The sequence below is a fragment of the Harpegnathos saltator genome, unplaced genomic scaffold (assembly GCF_003227715.2).
Source record: "Harpegnathos saltator strain DR-91 unplaced genomic scaffold, Hsal_v8.6 scaffold746, whole genome shotgun sequence".
NCBI lineage: Eukaryota > Metazoa > Arthropoda > Insecta > Hymenoptera > Formicidae > Harpegnathos > Harpegnathos saltator.
In genome coordinates, this window is record NW_020230589.1 from 46,312 (window position 1) to 67,983 (window position 21,672).

Genomic DNA, 21,672 nt, shown 5'->3' on the forward strand with positions numbered 1-21,672 from the left:
TTTTTAAATTATCATAGGATGGAAGTAGAACAAACAGGAATTAAGCGATTTTATTGTTACCATCGAAAAATATATATGTAACGGAGGTAGTTTACATACGTTTGTTAGAGGACGCTTCAAACAATATATCTTTTACAAATCTTATGAATGATCACTCTCAAGCTTTTCTTTCTCTGATCTGATATATGTTCAGGAGAATGGCGTATGAGTACACCCTTCTACCTAAAGCCATATACCGAACTGAACTGAACTGATATATGTTGTTAAATTCCGTTACACATAGCATTCCGTTTGCTATTCAAAAATCTAGAAACTTGGAAGAAGTTGCAATATTGGTTGGTATAAATATATGTAGAAATAGCTATATAAATACGTCTAAAGCATTAGACTATTATCGTTACATAAAAAATATTTACTAAAGTTTTATGTAATCTGATATATTTTGTAGTAAGTAAATTTGAAATGATTCTAATTTTATTAATTTTTTGCATATGTGATTCATCGATTAATAGCGTTTTTAATTCGAATTTTGGTCAATTTAGGGCCAATCAACATAAGCTCAACATAGGCTAAAGTTTATAATTTCATTAATTGTTGAATCCATCAAAATTTACTTCGTCAAAAATATTACCTAGGCAGAACAGAAAATTATGACATCAAAGTGACATTAAAAGGAAAATTCATTTTTTTTATCATGATACAGTCATTTTCTTGTTATTTGGTGCCATTAATTTTATGTTCTACTTGAGAAGTTAATTTTTAAAGTTAAAAACGAATTTTTATTTTTAGGTGAGAAATGATAACTAACCGTAGACAACCAATTCGAACTTATCAAAGAAAAATTAAAAAAGGACCATTAATAGATATTTTACCTACACCAACTGTCATATTGACTCAACAATACAGTATTAAGAATGATTATTTTAATGACAATGAAATTTCTAACGATTCCATAACTCATGATCCATTTGAAACTACATTTGACAGAATCGCTAAAGGAGCAGTGTAAGAAAAATTATAATAAATATACTTCATTCTTTGAAATTAATTTAAAATAAATTTTACAAATTGCTTTTTGTAGTTTGTACTTATTAATAATATATGATCTTTAATTTATATTCAATTGCAGTGTACCTCCTTTACCATTGAATGCAAATCAAAATGATTCATGGAACAGTAGCAGCAGTGACAGTGATACTAATAATGTAACAAATCTTGTAAAATCTAGGCATATAACTTGCAATCAGTATACATCCAATGATATATCTGATTTAACACATGAAAGTGTTAAATATATTCGTAAGTACAAAAAGCCACAAAAATATAAAGTAAAGGTTAGCTCAGAAACGCTGTGTAAGAGGCCAAAAATAATATCAATAAAAAATGAGATACCTTCAAAGAAAAAAAAAATACAGGTATGTACTTATACATGTTATTATATAATAAACATATATATACACACATAAAATATGTCTAAGAATAAGATCAACCAATTAGAAGATAAAAGAGGAACTTGAATAGAATATATAATGTATTTAAACTTTTATGTTTATTATAGTTTAATAAATATAATACTTTATATGAGTTCCCAGACAGTACATGATCTGGGGATGTCCTATGGATGTTCTAAGGATGAAGAAACCTAGGACATCCTTAAGACGTATTTTGGACGTCCTCTGGACATCTGTGTTGTTAGGGTATACAGAAAGTGTTGAAACCTCTCAATATCTGGAAAAATACGCATTTTTGAAAAAAATATTCCATACAAAAGTTATAAAATTTTACATATAAAGGTCAGGTTTCAAATTTACTTACTACAAAATATATCAGATTACATAAACTTTTAGTAAATATTTTTTATGTAGCGATAATAGTCTAATGCTCTAGATGTATTCATAGCTATTATTCCATATATTTATCTCAACCAATATTCCAAGTTCTTCAAAGCATTTTTTAAATAAATTTTTGAATAGTAAACAGAATGCTATATGTAATAAAATTTAGCAATATATATCAGATCAGGAAAAGAAAAGCCTGAGATTGATTATTTATAAGATTTACAGAGAACATATTTTTCGAAGCAACCTCTAATAAATGTATGTAAACTACCTCTGTTACATATATTTTTCGATGATAACCATAAAATTGTTTGGTTCCTGTCTATTTTACTTCTATCCTATAATAAGTTAGAGAAGGATAGACAATTATTCAATCTACCTTTATCTTATAAGTTATACATAGAGTAGTAAAATTAATATAATCGTGGATAATGTTGTCAAGGTCATGTAAAGATTTAAAATTAAGAAATTTCAAGATAATCCTTACTTGACCTTAACGATACTATCTAAAGTCATTAACTTTACTATATAATGCATTACTTAAAACCCTTGTTATAACTTTTGCATGGAATATTTGTTTTGAAAATGTGTATTTTTCGAAATATTAAGAAGTTTTAATATTTATTGTACACCCATTTAAAAAATTTATATGCACTATGTATTCTACTCAAACTCCTCTTTTATCTTCTACTTGGTTAACTTTACTTTTGGCCACATCTTACATATATATTGTGTATGTATATAATAATATATATAGTCCAACTTATCAATTGTTTATTATTAATTATTTAAAAATAGACACGAAAAATACAAACAAATAATATGCAAAAACAAAACATACAATATAAACAAAGGAAGTCTAGTCGTAAGTGCAATGAAAGTATATATTATCATGGTGCTACAAATGATTTAGAAAATGCTGTATATAAGGATATTTCATGTGACGATAACAATAAACATTCGCCTCAAAGTGTTATAAAGACCGACAAAAGTACTGCTACAATATCACAAACTTCATTGAATCAAACTAATGACTCTATTGCAACTTCCAAAAATGCAATGAATTATTACCAAAATATTAAACCATGTTTTGTGAAGTTAGATACTCATGCAGTCCAGAATTGGTATATATCGAATCATGAGAAAACTATGAGGAATAAAGAAAATATAAAGTATTCCTATACAAATCCTCTACAGACTATCAAAAATGCTTTTAAGGTGCATAACATAACTTCACAATTAATATCAATTGATCATAATGCCTCTGGAACTTTGAACCATATGCTGATTAAACCATCTTCTGTAGTATTATGCGATAATGTTTTTAAGAAATGCAAAGAAGAAAATAGAAATATAAACGACTTTACCAATGAAATAGAGGAGACAAATGCTTCGCACTTAACTTTTGGACATAATTTGTCTAAAATTGTCTCTCCATGCAATACTAATACTGATAACATGATATCTAATAGAAAAAGAAACAAAGCATATTTAATAAAAGATCGTTTTATAAAAATGGAGAGATTAAAAATAAGAAAATTTGTCCAGGAAAAAGTTACGTTGTTGAATGAGAAAGAGGAATATATGGTTTCCAGTACTCCGATCAGCAAATGTGTAAAACCTGCTCATTTGATACTACTGTCTCCTATCGAGAATATTCATGAGACACGAAACTCGAGATATGAAAATTCAGCAATTATAAAGGAAAATACTCCTATCATATTTACCGAGCAAAAAAATGGTATTCATTCATTGGTTACATCCGAGTGCTACAAAAACAATATTTCAGATATGCTGGAACAGCAAACTGAAGTTTTGTCGTCATCTCAAAAATTAGTAGATCCTGCTGTTAAAGTCGAAATAATATTCTCCAAGGAAAATAAATCATCTCTTATGCAAAAATATAATGAAAAAAGCGATATAATAACAGAATTTCCACATTCTTTAAACATATCTGCAGATACTGATCAGTCGCGATCATTATTTGACGACACGATACATAACTGTAATTATTCGACAGAACATATTATAGAAAGTAATACAGAAAAGAAATGTATTCGAGAGGTACTAGAAAAAAAACCTATGACAATTTCAAAGATAGTATCTTCATTACATTTATCCACTGATTCAAATTTAAAAGAAGAGAAAGGTCGCTTGGGATATGTAACATCTCCTAAAATACGCACTTCGATTAAAGAAATAATTGAAGATTTAAACAACATTGTATGTACAAAACAAGAATATAAAGGTCAAGAGAAGCAAAGTACAGAAATGAATCTTATGAAGTTAATTTGCAGAAAATCTAGCAATGCAACTGCTGATAACAAAGATAATTCTCTCAGTAAAAGTCAAGATAAATTATCTATCGACGGCGTTGATGTTCATGCGCTGCTTATAAAATTGCAAGATCCAATCAGAATTACAAAAAGAATGCAATATTCTGAATGGCATTTGAGTATATCAAATATATCAAAAAGCTTGAATAATAGATCTACATTGTTTGATAATGAGATATTCCATCACATCGCAACTGATGATTGTTCTTGTATTCTATCAATAGAAAATAATTTGGAGCATTCTAAAAATGCAATAAATTCATCTTTTGACTATCCTAAATTTCTCGATGACGCAAATCAACAACACAATAATATAAATATGCAAATACAAAAGACTGTGTTTCTTAAATCGGGAAAATGTTGGGCTAGATCTTTGTCAATATTAAATAATATAAATCCTGGATCAGATTTAGACAAATTATGTGCTGGTAAAGGAAGAAAATGGAGACATAGTGTTAGAGATATATTGGATATGCAGAGACAAGGTAATATATAAATATATATACGTGTGTGTGTGTGTATGTATATATATATATATATGCATGTATATACATGTGTGTGCGTGTGCGTGCGTATGTATGTGTGCGCGCGCGTGTACGTATGTATATATGTACGTATGTATGTAGATATGTATGTATGTATGTATGTATACATTAGTTTTCAAAATTCTTTCGTATAATATAGCTTATTTAAATTACTATATATAAATTTTTTAAATATTTTATACTTTTCTTGCTTTCTTTTAAAATATTGGGATAAAACTAAATTGTATCTCGGTATTTTATTTTATTTTATTTTATTTATATCTTGTGACTTGCTACATATATTTGGTTACTTTTATAATAAATAGTATACAGAATGACTCATTTGAATCACTCTATTTTTTTGTATATGATTTATCGCAAAGCATCATATAACAAGAATGTTTTGGATGAAAGCTATGTAGTGATTCAAGAGATTTATAGTAATTATGATGTTGGATTACGCAATTACGATCGATATTAGATCTAATTAAGTCTTAGATGTTCTTTTTTAATAGAATCTCCATATTTTCATAGACCGGAATACAATAAACTATATAGGAATAAACTATGTTGTATATATTAGTCTTTTCACTATCGCTGAGTTAGACATAAAACACTTCCGCTGTAGACATTTCGCTTTGGACGCGTAGTGCAAAAATAATTCTTACGTTCACAGGTTTGTTTCGTTGACATATTCTCAAAAAATGAGAACATTCCCAACCTTCCCAACCATCGTCTATATTGCTTAAACATTATTAAAATAAGCAAAAGGACTATTCTATAATTGCATAATTTCTACATTTGGAAAATTAGTTTTTAATACATAATATAAAAGAAAAGCATATATATTATAGTGACGTGTAGTAAAAAATTAATAAGAAATTTACAATATTTTTTCTTCTATTTCCTCCTTTATCTTCAAAGTCACTTTTAAAAACTAAAAACATCAATTTTGGAAATTATTTTATTCTCTTAAAACATTTTTATCAAAAATAGCTTTTCTTTAGTTTGGGGCTTATAGAACCATCCTGACTATTGACTATATGACACACTAACTTTTTTTTATCTGGAAAACAAAGATTTTATAGTTTCTCTAAAATTTCTCTTTTTTTCTCTTATAGTCCCAATTCATCTTATATCCCTATATTAATAAATTATTTTTAACATATCTTATAAGGAAACCGTCGGAACTAGTTTCTAACAATTTTGATGAATTTTGAATGTATTGTAGAACATTAAAAAAGGTTGGATCCGTTTTTTTTTTTTTTTTTCTTTTTTTAGCGATATATCTCAATGTTTAGAGATAGAAACAATTTTTCGAAAAAAATAGACTTTTTCATTCTTTGTAATTATTTCCTAAACTACAAGATATATGAAAAAACGTTATATATAAAAGATATAGTATAATTTATATTCTATGAAACGATCTGTTTCAATTTTTTAAAAATATAAAATTTTTAATGCCTGTCTTCCTCTCTCCTCGTTCTGTAAATTTTTAAGTTTTTGTAAGGACGAAGGTTGAAGAGCATTGAATACTAAATGCATCCATATATAAGGTGTCTCAGAACTTTGGGACACGGGCTCCGTAGGGACATAGAGCTAAGTGAGAAGAACAAAAAAGTCCTGTACCATAATGTGAAAATCGTAATAGTTTTTTTAGTAATAACCGCGTAAAGTTTGACGTTTTCCACGCCCTTCGCGGCCTATAGACGCTCCACGGCAAGCTGTGTGCGTAAGGGGTGAGCGATAACGTGTTTCGCGATGACGTCTTGGCACTTTGACGCCGCGTGACGGTCAGCGCGAGCCGCGTTATCGCTCGGCCCCTACGCACATAGCTTGCCGCGGAGCGTCTATAGGCCGCGCTGGGCGTGGAAAACTTTGCGCTGTTATAATTAAACTTTGCGCTGTTTTAATTATAAAACTATTACGATTTTCACATTGTGGCACAGGACTTTTTTGTTTCTCTCACTTAGCTCTATATCCCTACGGAGCCCGTGTCCCAAAGTTCTGAGACACTCTGTATAATACTGCGAAATGGTCACAATTAAAGAACAATGAGTAAAAAGAGCCGATTTTAACCCATCGTAGGGAACAAAACATATCATTTCCAAAGGATTTTGATTCGCTGAACACGATGCCGTCGTTAGTTTTCGTCTAAAATCCAGGGAACATGTTCTAATCCGAGGTTCTATCATCCAATAATCGAATGGCTCGGGAAGCCTTTACTAAACTATGAAGCTATTGCAAACTCGTGTATTAGCTAAATTAACTGAAGATAATTTAGATTTTCGATTTAATAGTTGAAGATGTTCTCTTTTTATGCAAAATTTGCTGTAACAAATAATATATACGGTCACAGACCATCACAGACCATCCGTACCATCTGATTTTTTTATAAACGCGACATTTTAGAGAAAAATGTTTCAGATAAAAGTTATATAGTTCCAAAGGGACATATAACAATTATATTATTTTGATTACAAATGGCGCTACTTTCGAGATATTCATTGATCATTACTATTCTTAAATGGAAACCTCAATTTTTTATATCATCTTTTTCTACGAATTAATTTTAACAACTTTTGTCTGAAACATTTTTTATTTGCCTAATATTTTTTGAGATATTTAAAGAAAACTCGATAATTTTTTCAATATTTAATCTCACTATATCTCGCTGTTTGTCGGAAGAAAAAATGGTACTAGATTTTTTTACTCTATTTAGTTTCAAGAATATATTGTTACAATAGCGCCCTGACTTTTGTTAATTAGATGATTTTGAAATTTCCAAAAGTCGATAAGTTAACAAAAGTTAAGGTACTATTGTAAGGCAATATATTATCGTCTTATATTTTCGCCTCCATCTCTCTATTCCTACTTTTCTTCCTTAACTAGCATTCGTTATCTTATTAATTTATCACCTGCTTTGAAATTTGTTATTGTTATTCTTATATATATTTTCATTTTTCTCCAGTTTTCTTAATTCTACTGCTTTGTTTTTAATACTCTTAAAATTTTATAATGTTACTTCGACTTATGTTTCTTTCTTTTCCTTCTATTCGTTTTTTCTTTATCTTTTTTAGCTATGCTTATATATCTACGTTTGTTAGTCTTAATCTTAATATCTCTTTCTCTTTGATCTAATTGTTTCCTTGTTATACCTGATTTACTTGTCTCTATCCTAGTTACTATTAATCTTGCCTCATTTCCTTAAATTTCTGTTCTATTATTTTTTTCTACTTTTTATATTTTTAAGCTTCTGTTTTATCCACGGGGATGGTTCCATTTCTCTAAAAGATCTTCTAATATATTCTATCCTTAAGGTTATTTCTTACCTCCGTTTCCCGTTCCATTTCATTCCTCTTTATCTCATTTGTCATTTCTTTCTTTTCCTTTTTCGTCTTTTCTGATATTTCCTTCCCTGATTTTCCTGATATGCTCCTCCATATCCCTTTAATTCTGTCTGAATAACTGTTTACTCTCTTTCTTGCACTCATAGCTCTTTTTATTCTCCCTTACAGGGCGTCCCATTTTAAAGGACCCACTCGAATATCTCAAAAACACTGCGTTAAATCGAAAAATGTTTCAGACAAAAGTTGTTTGGCTTGAAGAGGGACATAAGACAGCGATAGAATTTTGTTTATAGATGGTGCCACTTTTGAGATATTCACTGATCATCAATTTTCTAGGCTCTAAGTAGAAATCCCAATCTTTTATTACATCATCTTTTTCTACCAACTAATTTGAACAACTTTTGTCTGAAACATTTTTTTATTTGCCTAATATTTTTTGAGATTTAAGGAAAACTTGATAACTTTTTCAACACTTAACTTACGATATCTCGCTAACTATTCGTCGAAAGAAAAAATAGTATTAGACTTTTTTACTTTATTTACTATCAAGAACATATTACTATAATAGTGCCCTAACTTTTGTTAACTTATCGACCTTTGGAAATTTCAAAATTATTAAATTAACAAAAGTTAAGATCTATAAACGTTTCTTTGATATTCATCTCTTTTGCTAAATTCTTCCTTTTCCTTCTAATTCTTCTTCCTTTTCATTGTTTGTTTCCATTAGTTCCTTATTTACAATTAACTTAAATCCTGTTTGTTTAACTCGCTTTTATCTACACTTTCCAGCCAATCACCTTCCATCTCTTCTGTTTCTACAATCTACAATCACACTTTCTACCTCTAACTTTCCCTTACCAATAACTTTATATTTGTCTGCTCTTTGCTTTATGTTTACATTCCTCTTTGTGTTCTTGTTTTGTACTTATTCGTCTTTCGTGCTCACTTTTTTAACAAACATTTATTTCCTTCTCTATCTCTCCTTCTTTATTCTTACTTCCTTCTTCCTTTATAAACCCTTCAAAATCCCTTTCTAGTACCAATTTTAACCCTTTATTCTTCTCTGTTCTTCTATACCGTACTCTCTCACTATTTCATTATTCTTATTGTTAGTTCCTTACCACTCATATCAGCAATTCCCAAGTTTATCTTCCTTTTTGTATTAATCATATTCTCTGTTTTACTAATCATTCTCTTGTTCCCTCTCCTGTTACCTGTGTCCCCCAATTTTTTATTTCTATCTCCCTCTTACCTCGCCCTATTAGTCTAATATACCATCTCAGTAAACACAAAATATCATTGATGTTACAATGTCAGCTAAATTATATGGTATATTACATGACAGTTGCTTTATTATATAACAAAGTAACAGTTATGTAACATATCATATGATTTAGCTGACATTTTAACATCGATGATACTTTGTGTTTACTGGGATATTATTATACTAATATATACTCTCTACTCACAAGCAAACCTACCTTTGTGTTAATCGCCGATTTTATTTAAACTCAGTACACTTGTAGAGTAGTAAAAAATAATAGACACGTATTTTTTTTATATCGGCAATGCAATTTTAAGGGTGAAAACACCCTCTGAAAGGTAATTTGACATATTTGGTTTTGAGCGAATATCTTCAAAATCATGAGAGATAAAAAAAAATGTTTCAAATAAAAGTTTAATGGTAATTAACGTTCTTAAAGACAGTATAATCAAATTTTGCAATAATTTGATATTTTGCAAAATACCCTCACCACCATCAATTAATTTTGCAAAATTTAAAAATTGTTTAGGATAAAAATTAAAGAAAATTTTACTCCAAATTCAACCATGTATAACAAAGTTGGTTTTCGAAATGCCATTTTTGGAAAATAATCCGTAAACAACTCGCTATGGTGGTATCTTGCAAAATATCAAATTGTTACAATATTTGATTATACCATTTTCAAGAACGTTAATTACCATTAAACTTGCCTCAAACAATTTTTTATCTTTCACGGTTTCGAAGATATTCCCCCAAAACCAAATATAGCGGATTATCTTTCAGAGGATGTTTTACCCCTTAAAAGTAAGATTAGGCACGTATAAAAAAATACGTGTCTTTTACAAGTAAATCTACCTTTGTGTCACTCACCGATTTTGTGGGAACTACCTCTTGTATTTACAGGAACGAGTAATTAATTCGTTGCATTTAAGCTCAGGTTATTAGAGATGTTTTTAAAATCTAAGGAAATGATAAGGGATTTTCATGTCGCCGAAAACAAATCCGATGTAAAAATTGTAGAATTAAAAATGGGCTTTATATTCCATTTGTGGGCCGTAAGCCACGTCCTCCGTTTGTCATCTCTGAATACGAACGCTCTCCGGGGCTATCGCGTGCCTTGGTTAGGCACGTTTACGAAACAACATTATCAAACTTCAATCGCTCATTCATAATCAACTATCTTCTCGGTTTATAAATATGTTTAAGTATTCGTGGTACAAAAGTGGATATTTACAAGAGAAACCACATGAGTTTAATAATCCCATAGATTATTGTTTCAAAAATTGTGAAACTAAATGTGGATTATGCAATAATATTGCAATTATAAAGTGTGCTTGGTGTGCAAATTCTTTGTGCATAAAAGAATTTTTTTTAAATATCATTTCTGCAAAGAATACAAATATAAAGAAATTAATATAAACGAGGTGTGAAAAATGACGTCGTTGCAAAGAAATAGAAGACATTAGTAACACATGTGAAAAAAATGAAAATAGAAACAAAAAAGTACAAAAGAATAATAAAAAAAAATAAAGAAAAACAAAAAATACGAAAGAACAAAATGGGAATAGATTCTACCTCCTCCTCGGTTATTCCTGGGTTCGACAAAGAGCGAGATAAAATTGTTTTGATTGATCAGGTCCCCATATTGGATCCGTCATTTTTAATTCTACAATTTTTATATCGGATTTGTTTTCAGCGACATGAAAATCCCTTATCATTTCCTTAGATTTTAAAAACATCTCTAATAACCTGAGCTTAAATGCAACGAATGAATTACTCGTTCTTGTAAATACAAGAGGTAGTTCCCACAAAATCGGTGAATGACACAAAGGTAGATTCACTTGTAAAAGACATGTATTTTTTTATACGTGCCTAATCTTACTTTTAAGGGGTAAAACATCCCCTGAAAGGTGATTCGCTACATTTGGTTTTGGGGGAATATCTTCGAAACCGTGAAAGATAAAAAATTGTTTGAGGTAAGTTTAATGGTAATTAACGTTGAAAATGGTATAATCAAATTTTGTAACAATTTGATATTTTGCAAAATACCACCATAGCGAGTAGTTTACGGATTATTTTCCAAAAATGGCATTTCGGAAACCAACTTTGTTATATATGGTTGAATTTGGAGTAAAATTTTCTTTAATTTTTATCCTAAAAAATTTTTTAGTTTTGCAAAATTAATTGATGGTGGTGGGGGTATTTTGCAAAATATCAAATTATTGCAAAATTTGATTATACTGTCTTTAAGAACGTTAATTACCATTAAGCTTTTATTTGAAACATTTTTTTTATCTCTCATGGTTTCGAAGATATTCGCTCAAAACCAAATATGTCAAATTACCTTTCAGAGGGTGTTTTCACCCTTAAAATTGCACCATTGCCGATATAAAAAAATACGTGTCTATTATTTTTGACTACTCTACAAGTGTACTGAGTTTAAATAAAATCGGCGATTAACACAAAGGTAGGTTTGCTTGTCAGTGGGACACGTCCACACATTTCTCCGTCCCAGACTAGACTAAATAACTTCCTTGAAATTTGATGTTAGTGGATAATAAAATATAACTTTCATATGAATTAGTTTCTTGTGACGCTTTATTTTATTAAAGTAGGTGGAGCGATATCTTGTACATGTTGATCACTCTAATCAGCTATAAATTTACATTATTTAATTGCCTGAAATAATTAAAAAGTTGTAATTCACTAAACAAAGATTTTAAGTACTTCAAGATCTCATAAGAACGGATGTGTAATAATTATGAAATATTTTAAGAGTGTAATTTTGTTTTGAGGGTTCTTTTTCTCAAAAACTGATTTACTTAAACAAGATAATGAACGAGTACCTTAATAAAAATATTTTCCTTCGTTTTCTACCACTTTTTCCCATCATTCTGACAAGAGATGGATTCTGCGACAATAAAAAGATTCTTCTTTAGAGTTGATTCAATTTTCAACAAATTTTCGCATTTCTTCCAAATTATGTACGTGTGTATCCTCTAGAGCATGTTGCATCGACCGAAACAAATGATAATCAGATAGAGCAATGTCTGAAGAATACACGGGGTGCGGTAAGACTTCCCATTCTAGCTCTAATAGTGTTTACTTCCCTGATAATGCAACATGAGGTCGAGCATTGTCGTGAAGAAGGATCACTTTGCGTCGTTTATTCGCAATTAGTGATCGTTTTTGGTTCAATGATTATTTCAATTTATATAATTGTTGTCGATAACGATCAGCGGTGAGTTTCATTCGGATTTAACAGTTCATAATACGCAACATCTTCTTCTTGATCCCACCAAATATACAATATCTTTGCATCGTGAATATTACGCCTTGAAGTGGATGTTGTTGATTGGCTTGGATCAAGCCATGATTCTTTTCGTTTGGGATTGTCGAAATAGATATATTTTTCATCCCCACCCTTACGAAAAAAATACTTAAATATTGAGTGTTTACACTCAGTTGTTCGAATTTACTCTTAAATGTGGGTATATACTCTCAAATTTCAGTGTATATACCTACATTTAAGTGTTTTTTCCGTAAGAGCAGTAACAATTTGATATTCGATAAAACTCTTAATTTTTTATTTGAGGATCAACGAAATACAAATGTTCAATCGGTTTGCAATGGCATTTTCCTTTTTTATAATGATTGTGATAATTGATGCAGAACCCATTTTCTTTGTGAATCTTCCTCGTATCATGTAAACGTTTAGTAACTATTGCACGATCAACATTTAATGCTCTAGCAAGTTCTGAAGTAGATTGTGCTGGATTTTCATCCAATAATGCTTACAAATTTGCATTCTTAAGCTTATTTGATTGCCGCGAGTGATCTTTATTGTTAACATTGAAATCACCACTTTTGAATTGTCTAAATCAATATTCACATGTCTTAATTGATGAAGCAGCATTACCATAAGTTTCTATGAGAATTCTATGATCTTTAACCGCTATTTTTTTTTTATTAAAAAATAAAAGCAACGAATGTCGAAAATGCTATCTAAGAAAGTCTATTTTTAAAATGGTATTAACATGATTTCTACTGCGTCTATTGTTAACAAATGATTAAATATCACAGATTAATATTAAAGCATTAAGAAATAATAGCTGTGATTGTTTTCGACAAAATTGACATTAGTGCCATTTCTTGCAAAACCCTCAAAACTAAATTATACTCCTAATATAATAAGAATAAAACACTTTATATGTAATATTTAAGACTTCTGAGTACTCACTGCGATTTTAGATAATGACATTAGAGGCAGGAAATGCGTGCATACAGTACTACAACTATCCACTGAGCGCTCAGTGAGTTCGTATATTTAATTGACATATACTCTTAAATTTTTAAATATATGCCAGTCAAATCGAATATCTTTTTATCTATTAGGTGTACAAATGAATAATCCAAATTATTTTAAGCAGTTATGAAATCAATTTTAAATTAAATAGATTTTCCCGCTCTTTTATGATTATGCAATGTTGACATATAGCATATTAAAAAGAACATATAGTTTGGTGAAAGGCCCAACATAACCTTCAAAAGTATTCAGTTCAGTAAATGGTCGAAAATGGCAACAGATAAGGTGCATATCCGACACTGCATTCTTTACGAATTCCAACAAGGAAAAAATACTGAAAGAGCGTGCGAATCGATTTGTTCCTTTCTCGGCGAAGGTGTTGTATCGTACGATGTGTGCGCATTTTGGTTTAAGCGGTTTAAAAGCGGTAATTTCAGTCTAATCGACAAACAACGCCCTGGAGGCCTTCCGAAGTGCGATAAAATGATTTGGAACAACTGCTCGCTGAGAATTCGGCGCAAACACAAAAAGAGCTTACAGAACAGTTGGGAGTAACGCAGCAAACGATTTCCAAACGCCTACATGAGATGGAAAAGATTCAGAAAGAAGGAAAATGGGTTCCGCATGAACTCACTGAAACCAACAAAAATCAACGAGTGGCAGCGTATCTTTCTCTTCTCAATAAGCAGTGTCGAAAGTCTTTCTTGTGGAAAATCGTTACGGGCGATGAGAAATGAGTACTCTATGACAATCCGAAACGCAGAAAGTCATGGGTAAATCCCAGCGAATCATCAAAATCGGTCGCAAAACCCAATCGCTTCGGAAAGAAGGTTCTTCTCTGCATTTGGTGGGATATCAAGGGCGTGCTTTATTATAAGCTACTGGAACCGGGTGAAACAGTTACTGCGGACTGCTATCAACGTCAATTAATCTGCTTGAGTCAAGAATTGGAACGAAAACACCCATATACTAGCAAAGGAGAACGTCCAGTGAAATTGTGCATGACAACGCCAGGCCACACATTGCTTCCAATACAAAAGACACCATAATGAGTCTTAGCTGGGACGTCTTGCAGCACCCGGCGTATTCACCAGACATTGCTCCATCCGATTATCACTTGTTCCGGTCGATGTAATACGCCTTGTCCAATATGCACTTCCAATCAGTGGATGAGATCCGAAAATGGCTTGACGACTTTATCGTGTCCAAAGACGTAACATTTTTCCGAGATGGAATTCATCAGCTGCCTGAAAGATGGCTTAAAGTTATAGAAAGCAACGGCGAATACTTTGATTGAACAATTTAATTTACTTTTAAAATAAACCTTGAATGTAGCTGAAAAAATTAGATTATTCATTTGTACACCTAATAGAAATGACGCACAAGAATTTGGAACACGTGTTTTTTCACTTCTGATGTCATCAATGAAGAATTCTGTAGTGAAGGATTAGGAACCTTAACACTTTTGATGACCGCATATTTCGCATACAGCTTCTTACCTATACTGCTAGTGACTTTCACGTAGATCTTACCGCATGTCAGCACTTTTCACTATTATAGTGTAATTATGATACATTAAAAAAAATGTATTGAATCCATCATCATTATTGAAACTAATATAAAATACTTCAATAAAAGATGAAAACTAGCTAATTCTAAATACTACGTTGTAAAGGAAGCGGAATTTTATTTCAATCTGAGATACAGACAGTGTCTATGAATTGTCTGAGCTCAAATAATTGATAAATAGAAATTGGGAGGAACAAAAAAATAGTTGACGATGAAAAGATGAACATCAAATACAGAAGTCATTTGTTTAATATTTTAATACTGTTTAAATGAAAAAAAGGAAACAAGCAAAATCATATACGTGATGCTGAGTGACAACCGATGAGATCACGCCTATGTGATACCGGCTGATAACTGCTGGACACGAGAAATATATGACAGCAGTTGTCAAAGTGTTAAATTTCTTTTTTGAAACTCCTTTACTATAAATAAATTACTTTATTTTTAAAGTGATATTTTAAGATATAATGCATGTGTTCGTAATAATAAAATAATATCAAACGAATGTAGAAATAATTTCTGTATGTAAATATGTTAATTAAAAAAGTAGCGTTTTCAGTAAACGGATAAGTTTTGTTATATTTATAATTATTTATGATAGATAGTTATTATAATTTTAGTTATTATAATTATCGTATATAGGAACTTCTTGGAGCTGTTTGAAAAGGAATCAGAATACGAACCTATCTTGTGAAGGGTTCGATATATCGATTACGTCATCGTTGGATAAATGTAGAACATTTAATTCAGTAAACCATGGTAGATTATCCAAAAGAATTTCAATGCGAGTTGTATCTAATAATAACACAAATATTAAATGTGATGTTAAAGATCCATTCCTCGAGGTTTTTGGAATAACAGCAAAGGATTCATTTTTAAAATCGAAAGTATTACGTAAGAATTTTTTCTTCACATTATGATTGCGTGCTGGTCACATATATAAAATATTACGTTTTCACTAATGTAAATTAAATATTTACAGATGAAAATAAATCGATACACAATGTCGAATATGACGGCAAAGACCGAAATTTTGAAAGTCACCCAGCAACTGCAAAAGACATTGTATTAAAACGGTGTTCACAGAAACACTACCTGCTTTTCTCAGAATGTTTTCCAGACTCGTATGTAGATCTTTATATACAGGATGTTTCATTTTAAGTGATATGGTCGATTATCTTGATTGATTATCCCTTGAGAATCAATGATTTTATGGAAAAATTTTTCGAATGAAAGTTCCATGGCTTGAAGGGGGACACATGATGGAAATGAGAACTTGATCTTGAGTGACCTTGTTAAAATCAGGTCAAGGTCATTAATGTTTTTTTAAATAGAAATCCCTATTTTTTATTACATATTCTTGTAGCTTATCTCGAGAGCTTTCCAAACACTATAATAGAATTACGTTTCATTGAGTACTTTCCGAATTATGAGGCTTGAAAGTTAAGGCAAGACCGATCACTGATCCGGCCAACTAAGGCAAGACTTATCAACGGCTAAAGACATATTCAAATTGATCTTGCCTTAGTTGGCCGGATCAGTGATCGGTCTTGCCTTAGTTGGCCGGATAAGTGATTGGTCTTGCCTTAATTGGCCGGATCAATGATCGGTCTTGCTTTAATTGGTCGGATCAGTGATCGGTCTTGCCTTAGTTGGCCGGATCATTGGTCGGTCTTGTCTTAACTTTCAAGTCTTATAACGCGGAAAGTACTCAATGAAACATAACTTTGTTATAGTGTTTTGGAAAGCTCTCGAGATAAGCTACAAGAATATGTAATAAAAAATTGTAGTTTCTATTTAAAAAAAACATTAATGACCATGACCTGATTTCGACAAAGTCATTCAAGGTCAAGTCCACATTTCCATCATGTGTCCCCCTTCAAGCCATGCAACTTTCGTTCGAAAAATTTTTCAATAAAATCATCGATTCGCGAGATAATCAACCATATTACTTAAAATGAAACATCTTTTGTGTGTGTGTGTGTGTGTGTGTGTGTGTGTGTGTGTGTGTGTGTGTGTGTGTGTGTGTGTGTGTGCGTGTGCGTGTGCGTGTGCGTGTGCGTGTGCGTGTGTGTGTGTGTGTACATTTATATACATATATTAGGAGTACAAATAAGTTTCCGCCGTTTTCCATCAAAAATTAGGAATGTATTGTGAAAGAACCGTACATTACGTTTTATTCAAAGTACTGTCCATCACTAGCCACTACTTTTTCCCATCTTTTTGGCAGTATTTGGATACCACGTCGGAAGAACTCTTCATCTTTTGAGGCTATCCACGAATCGACCCAATTTTTAGTATCTTCATATGATATAAAGCGCTGCTTAGGCAGGCCATGTGCCATCGACCGGAACAAGTGATAATCGGAAGGGACAATGTCTGGTGAATACGGCGGGTGGGATAGGACTTCCCAATTAAGTGTTTCTAAATAGATTTTGGCCGGTTTTGCAACATGTGGCCGAGCGTTGTCATGTAGGAGAATAATTTTGTCGTGTCTGGAGTAGTAATGGGCGCGTTTTTCCTTGAGTGCTCGGCTCAATCTCATTAATTGTGTTCGATAGAGAGCTCCAGTAATGGTTTCGCTCGGTTTGAGCAACTCATAATACGCGACACCAAGCTGATCCCACCAAATACACAGCATGAGTTTTTTCGATGTTGAAGCATGGCCAGGTGGTCCCCATAATTTTCTCTTCTTTGGGTTATCGTAGTGGATCCATTTTTCATCACCAGTGACTATACGATGCAAAAAACCCTTTCTTTTATGCCTGGCAAGCAGCATTTCACACGTGCAAAATCGGCGTTCAACGTCTCTCGGCTTCAGTTCATATGGAACCCAATTTCCTTGTTTTTGAATCATTCCCAACGATTTTAAACGATGTGAAATTGCTTGTTGAGTCACTTCTAATGTAAGTGCAAGTTCTTCTTGCGATTGGCACGAATCTTCCTCCAATAATGCTTTCAATTCTGTGTCTTCGTACACTTTCGGCCTTCCACTACGTTCTTTGTCTTCCATGTCAAACTCACCGTTTTTAAACTTTTGAAACCACTCACGACAACTTCTCTCACTTAAAGCAGTCTCACCATATGCTTCTACAAGCAATCGATGCGCCTCAGCTGCAGATTTCTTCAAATTAAAGAAGTAAATCAAAAGTTCCCGCAAATGACGCTTATTCGGCACAAAACTTGACATTTTCGCACGAAAAAAATTATGTGATGCTGATACGGAGTCACTAATACTTCAAGGTTATGTTGTTACCAGATGTCCAAATTTACGATATTACGCTTTACATCTGACAATTTCAACATAACCTTCTGGTGGGGCCATCTTTTGTCAAACGGCGGAAACTTATTTGTACTCCTAATATATTTATATGTAAGATATATATATATAGTATTTAATAGTATTATACACGGTGTCCCATTTTACATGAGCCAGGCAAAAATCTCAAAAAATATGAAAGGCATTAAGGAATGTCTCGAAACCTACAATATCATTCTTGACTAAATAGAAACTAAATAGAGCAAGTCTAATATTATTTTTTCTTTCGACAAATAGGTAGCGAAATATCCTAAGTTAAATGTTGCAAAAGTTACCAAATTTTCCTTAAATATCTCAAAAAATATTAGGCAAATAAAGAAATGTTTCAAACAAAAGTTACTAAAATTATTTGATAGAAAAAATGATATATTAAGAAAAACAATGATCAATAAATATGTCGAAAGTGATGCTATCTGTAAACAAAATGATACAGTTGTTTTATGTCCCCCTTTAAACCATACAACTTTTGTCTGAAATATTTTGTAGTATCTCATATTTTTCGAAATTTTTGCTTCGAGATTTTTGCTCATTTAAAATAGGACACTTTGTATAACTATTCAGTTTTCATTATAGATATTTGAAGCATTGTCGTAAAATTGGCGAAGGTGTTTACGGAGAAGTCTTTTTGTATGAACGTGATGATGAAAAATCAGTTATAAAAATTATTCCTATAGAAGGGGAAAAATTGGTAAATGGAGAACCGCAAAAAAAATTTAATGAAATATTATCAGAAATTGTGATTGCAGAGTGAGTATCAATTCTACGATTATATTGAATCGATGAAAATTATACCGATTAAAATTGTAAAAATATTTACAGGGAATTACATAATATGAGATTACATTCTACATATAATACTAGTGCATTTGTAGAAGTTCGAAATATTAGATGTATTATAGGTAAATATCCAGGGAAACTCATAAAACTATGGAATATTTATGATGACGATAAAACATCTGATAACGATTGCCCGTCAATGTTTGAGGAACATCAGTTATATATCGCACTTGAACTTGGTTACGGTGGCGAAGATCTCGAAGCTTTTGCTTTTCAAACTGCGGAAGAGGCTTATGCTGTCTTTTTACAGGTATCATTTGTGTGATGCGTCATTTTTCAATGATCATATTTCATTATCCATTCAATGTCCAAATTTTTACTTCTTATAGACCGCATTAGCATTAGCGGTAGCAGAAAAAGCATTCGAATTTGAACATAGAGATTTGCATTGGGGCAATGTATTAATATCAAAAACTGAAGAATCATATATATATTATAATCTTGATGGGAAAAAAATAAAGTTTCCTAGCAATAAAGTAAAGGTATGTTCTATCGAGTAAAATACATTTCATATATATTGTTTCCTAGACTTTCCCTTTTAGTAATTTTTGTGAATCTTTCCCAAGGTATCAATCATTGATTACACTTTATCAAGAATGTTATACCAAGGATATTGCATATATAATAATCTTGCAATGGACCCGGCTTTATTTATTGCTCGTGGTGACTATCAGTTTGAAATTTATCGTCTTATGCGCGACAAAATCCAGTAAGTTTATATATCTTGTCTTAATATTGGTTATTTCATCAAACAATTCTAGAATTTCTTCAATTATTTATACAGGAATAATTGGCAAAAATTTGAACCATACACAAATGTTTTATGGTTACATTACATCTTGGACAAAATGATAACAACAGTAAGATACAAAAGGAAAAACTTAAAAGCGCATAAACAAGCTATTAACAAATTAAAAGAACTTAAAAATAAAATTTTAAATTATGATAGTGTATATAATTTTGTAAATGACTCTAATAGCGTCAAGCAATGTATGTTGATATAAAAAATAACATCTCTGAAAGAAATCAATACCAGTAATAAATACATGTATATTATAATATTCACAAATTTCTTTCGTACCTATCGCCTGAGTTTATACAGGGGGGTGTCTCATAACTAATGTTACAGAGCTCATGGAGACATAAAGCGGATTAAGACAAACATAAAAGTCTCATATCGTTTTGCGAGATTCATAATAATTATCGAATTGTTAATGAGAGAGATCTGAGGAGTGGAAGCGCGCCGACACAGATGATTGGAGAAGCATTGCAGCCATTTCGATAAGAGCGCGGCCCAGTCGATCAAGCAACTATTACCGGTGCGTGGCAAGGAGAAGAACAACGCGCCGCTATTCGTGTTTTATTTCGCCGCTCCTACGTCTCGCCGCACGCCACAAATAGTTGCTAGATCGATAGGGTCACGCTGTTGCCTGAGAGGCTACGACATTTCTCCAATCATACATTTCGGCGCACTCACTTGTCAGATTTCTGTCATTAATAACTCGATAATTATTGCGATTCTTGCAAAATTGTATTTTTTCTTTTCAGCTTAACCCAATCCACCTTCACACTTCGGGTTGGTAATTAATTATCGGACACCCTATATATTAATGATAATTATTTCGTATACAGGGTATCTCCCAAAACTTTTAAATCTTTGTTGATGGAGTAGGACGAATAAAAGTGAACAAAAGAGTTTAATACCGTTGTATGTTATTGTCAGCAATGATTGAGTTATTAACCCTTAGACCGCCGGGATTAAAAAAATAAATAAATGTCCTTATAGCCATAAAAACTAGTACTAAAGTACCTTAACATATTGCCAAAATATGGACTGATATGTCCTAGTCAGTGGATGACACTATATATGGCGTCATACCGGCGGAGAAAGATACGGAGCATTATAAAAATAATGCTAACAAAAAATGTTTTTATAATATATATTGGGCATATTTTTTCTTTAGAAAATATAACATTACAATAAACATAGTAAAAGTGAATTGAACTGAAATAAACTGAAATAAACTGTAGTATCATTAAATGAAATCATTTTTGAAACGTAAACTTTAGAAAAGTTTCCTTTTCCAAAAAATATTGTAGAATATTTGATATTATTCAGTCTTATAATCTTATAATCATTGAAATAAATACTTAATATAATAATACTTAATATCTCGTTACATCAGTTGTTTTTCAGCTGATAAACAACTAACCTTGTTGTGCTTCTTATTTGTCTTTGCGCACAATTGCAATCAATAAAAATTTTTCGCGAATGTGTCTACAATTATATTAGTATTGATTATTTTTTTTTATACTTAAGATAAAAAAT

General features: G+C 31.4%; 1 protein-coding gene across 1 annotated transcript; it reads left to right on the forward strand.

The window, feature by feature from the left end:
* Positions 1-17: 17 nt before the first annotated feature.
* Positions 18-20,402, forward strand: Haspin (haspin). The gene is made up of 11 exons (XM_025306007.1): positions 18-335; positions 790-1,005; positions 1,130-1,415; positions 2,637-4,659; positions 15,830-16,081; positions 16,170-16,311; positions 19,080-19,253; positions 19,326-19,593; positions 19,673-19,825; positions 19,910-20,052; positions 20,128-20,402. The coding sequence occupies exons 2-11, from the start codon at positions 797-799 to the stop codon at positions 20,345-20,347; spliced, it is 3,870 nt and encodes a 1,289-aa protein (XP_025161792.1). The 5' UTR covers positions 18-335; positions 790-796; the 3' UTR covers positions 20,348-20,402.
* Positions 20,403-21,672: the final 1,270 nt, after the last annotated feature.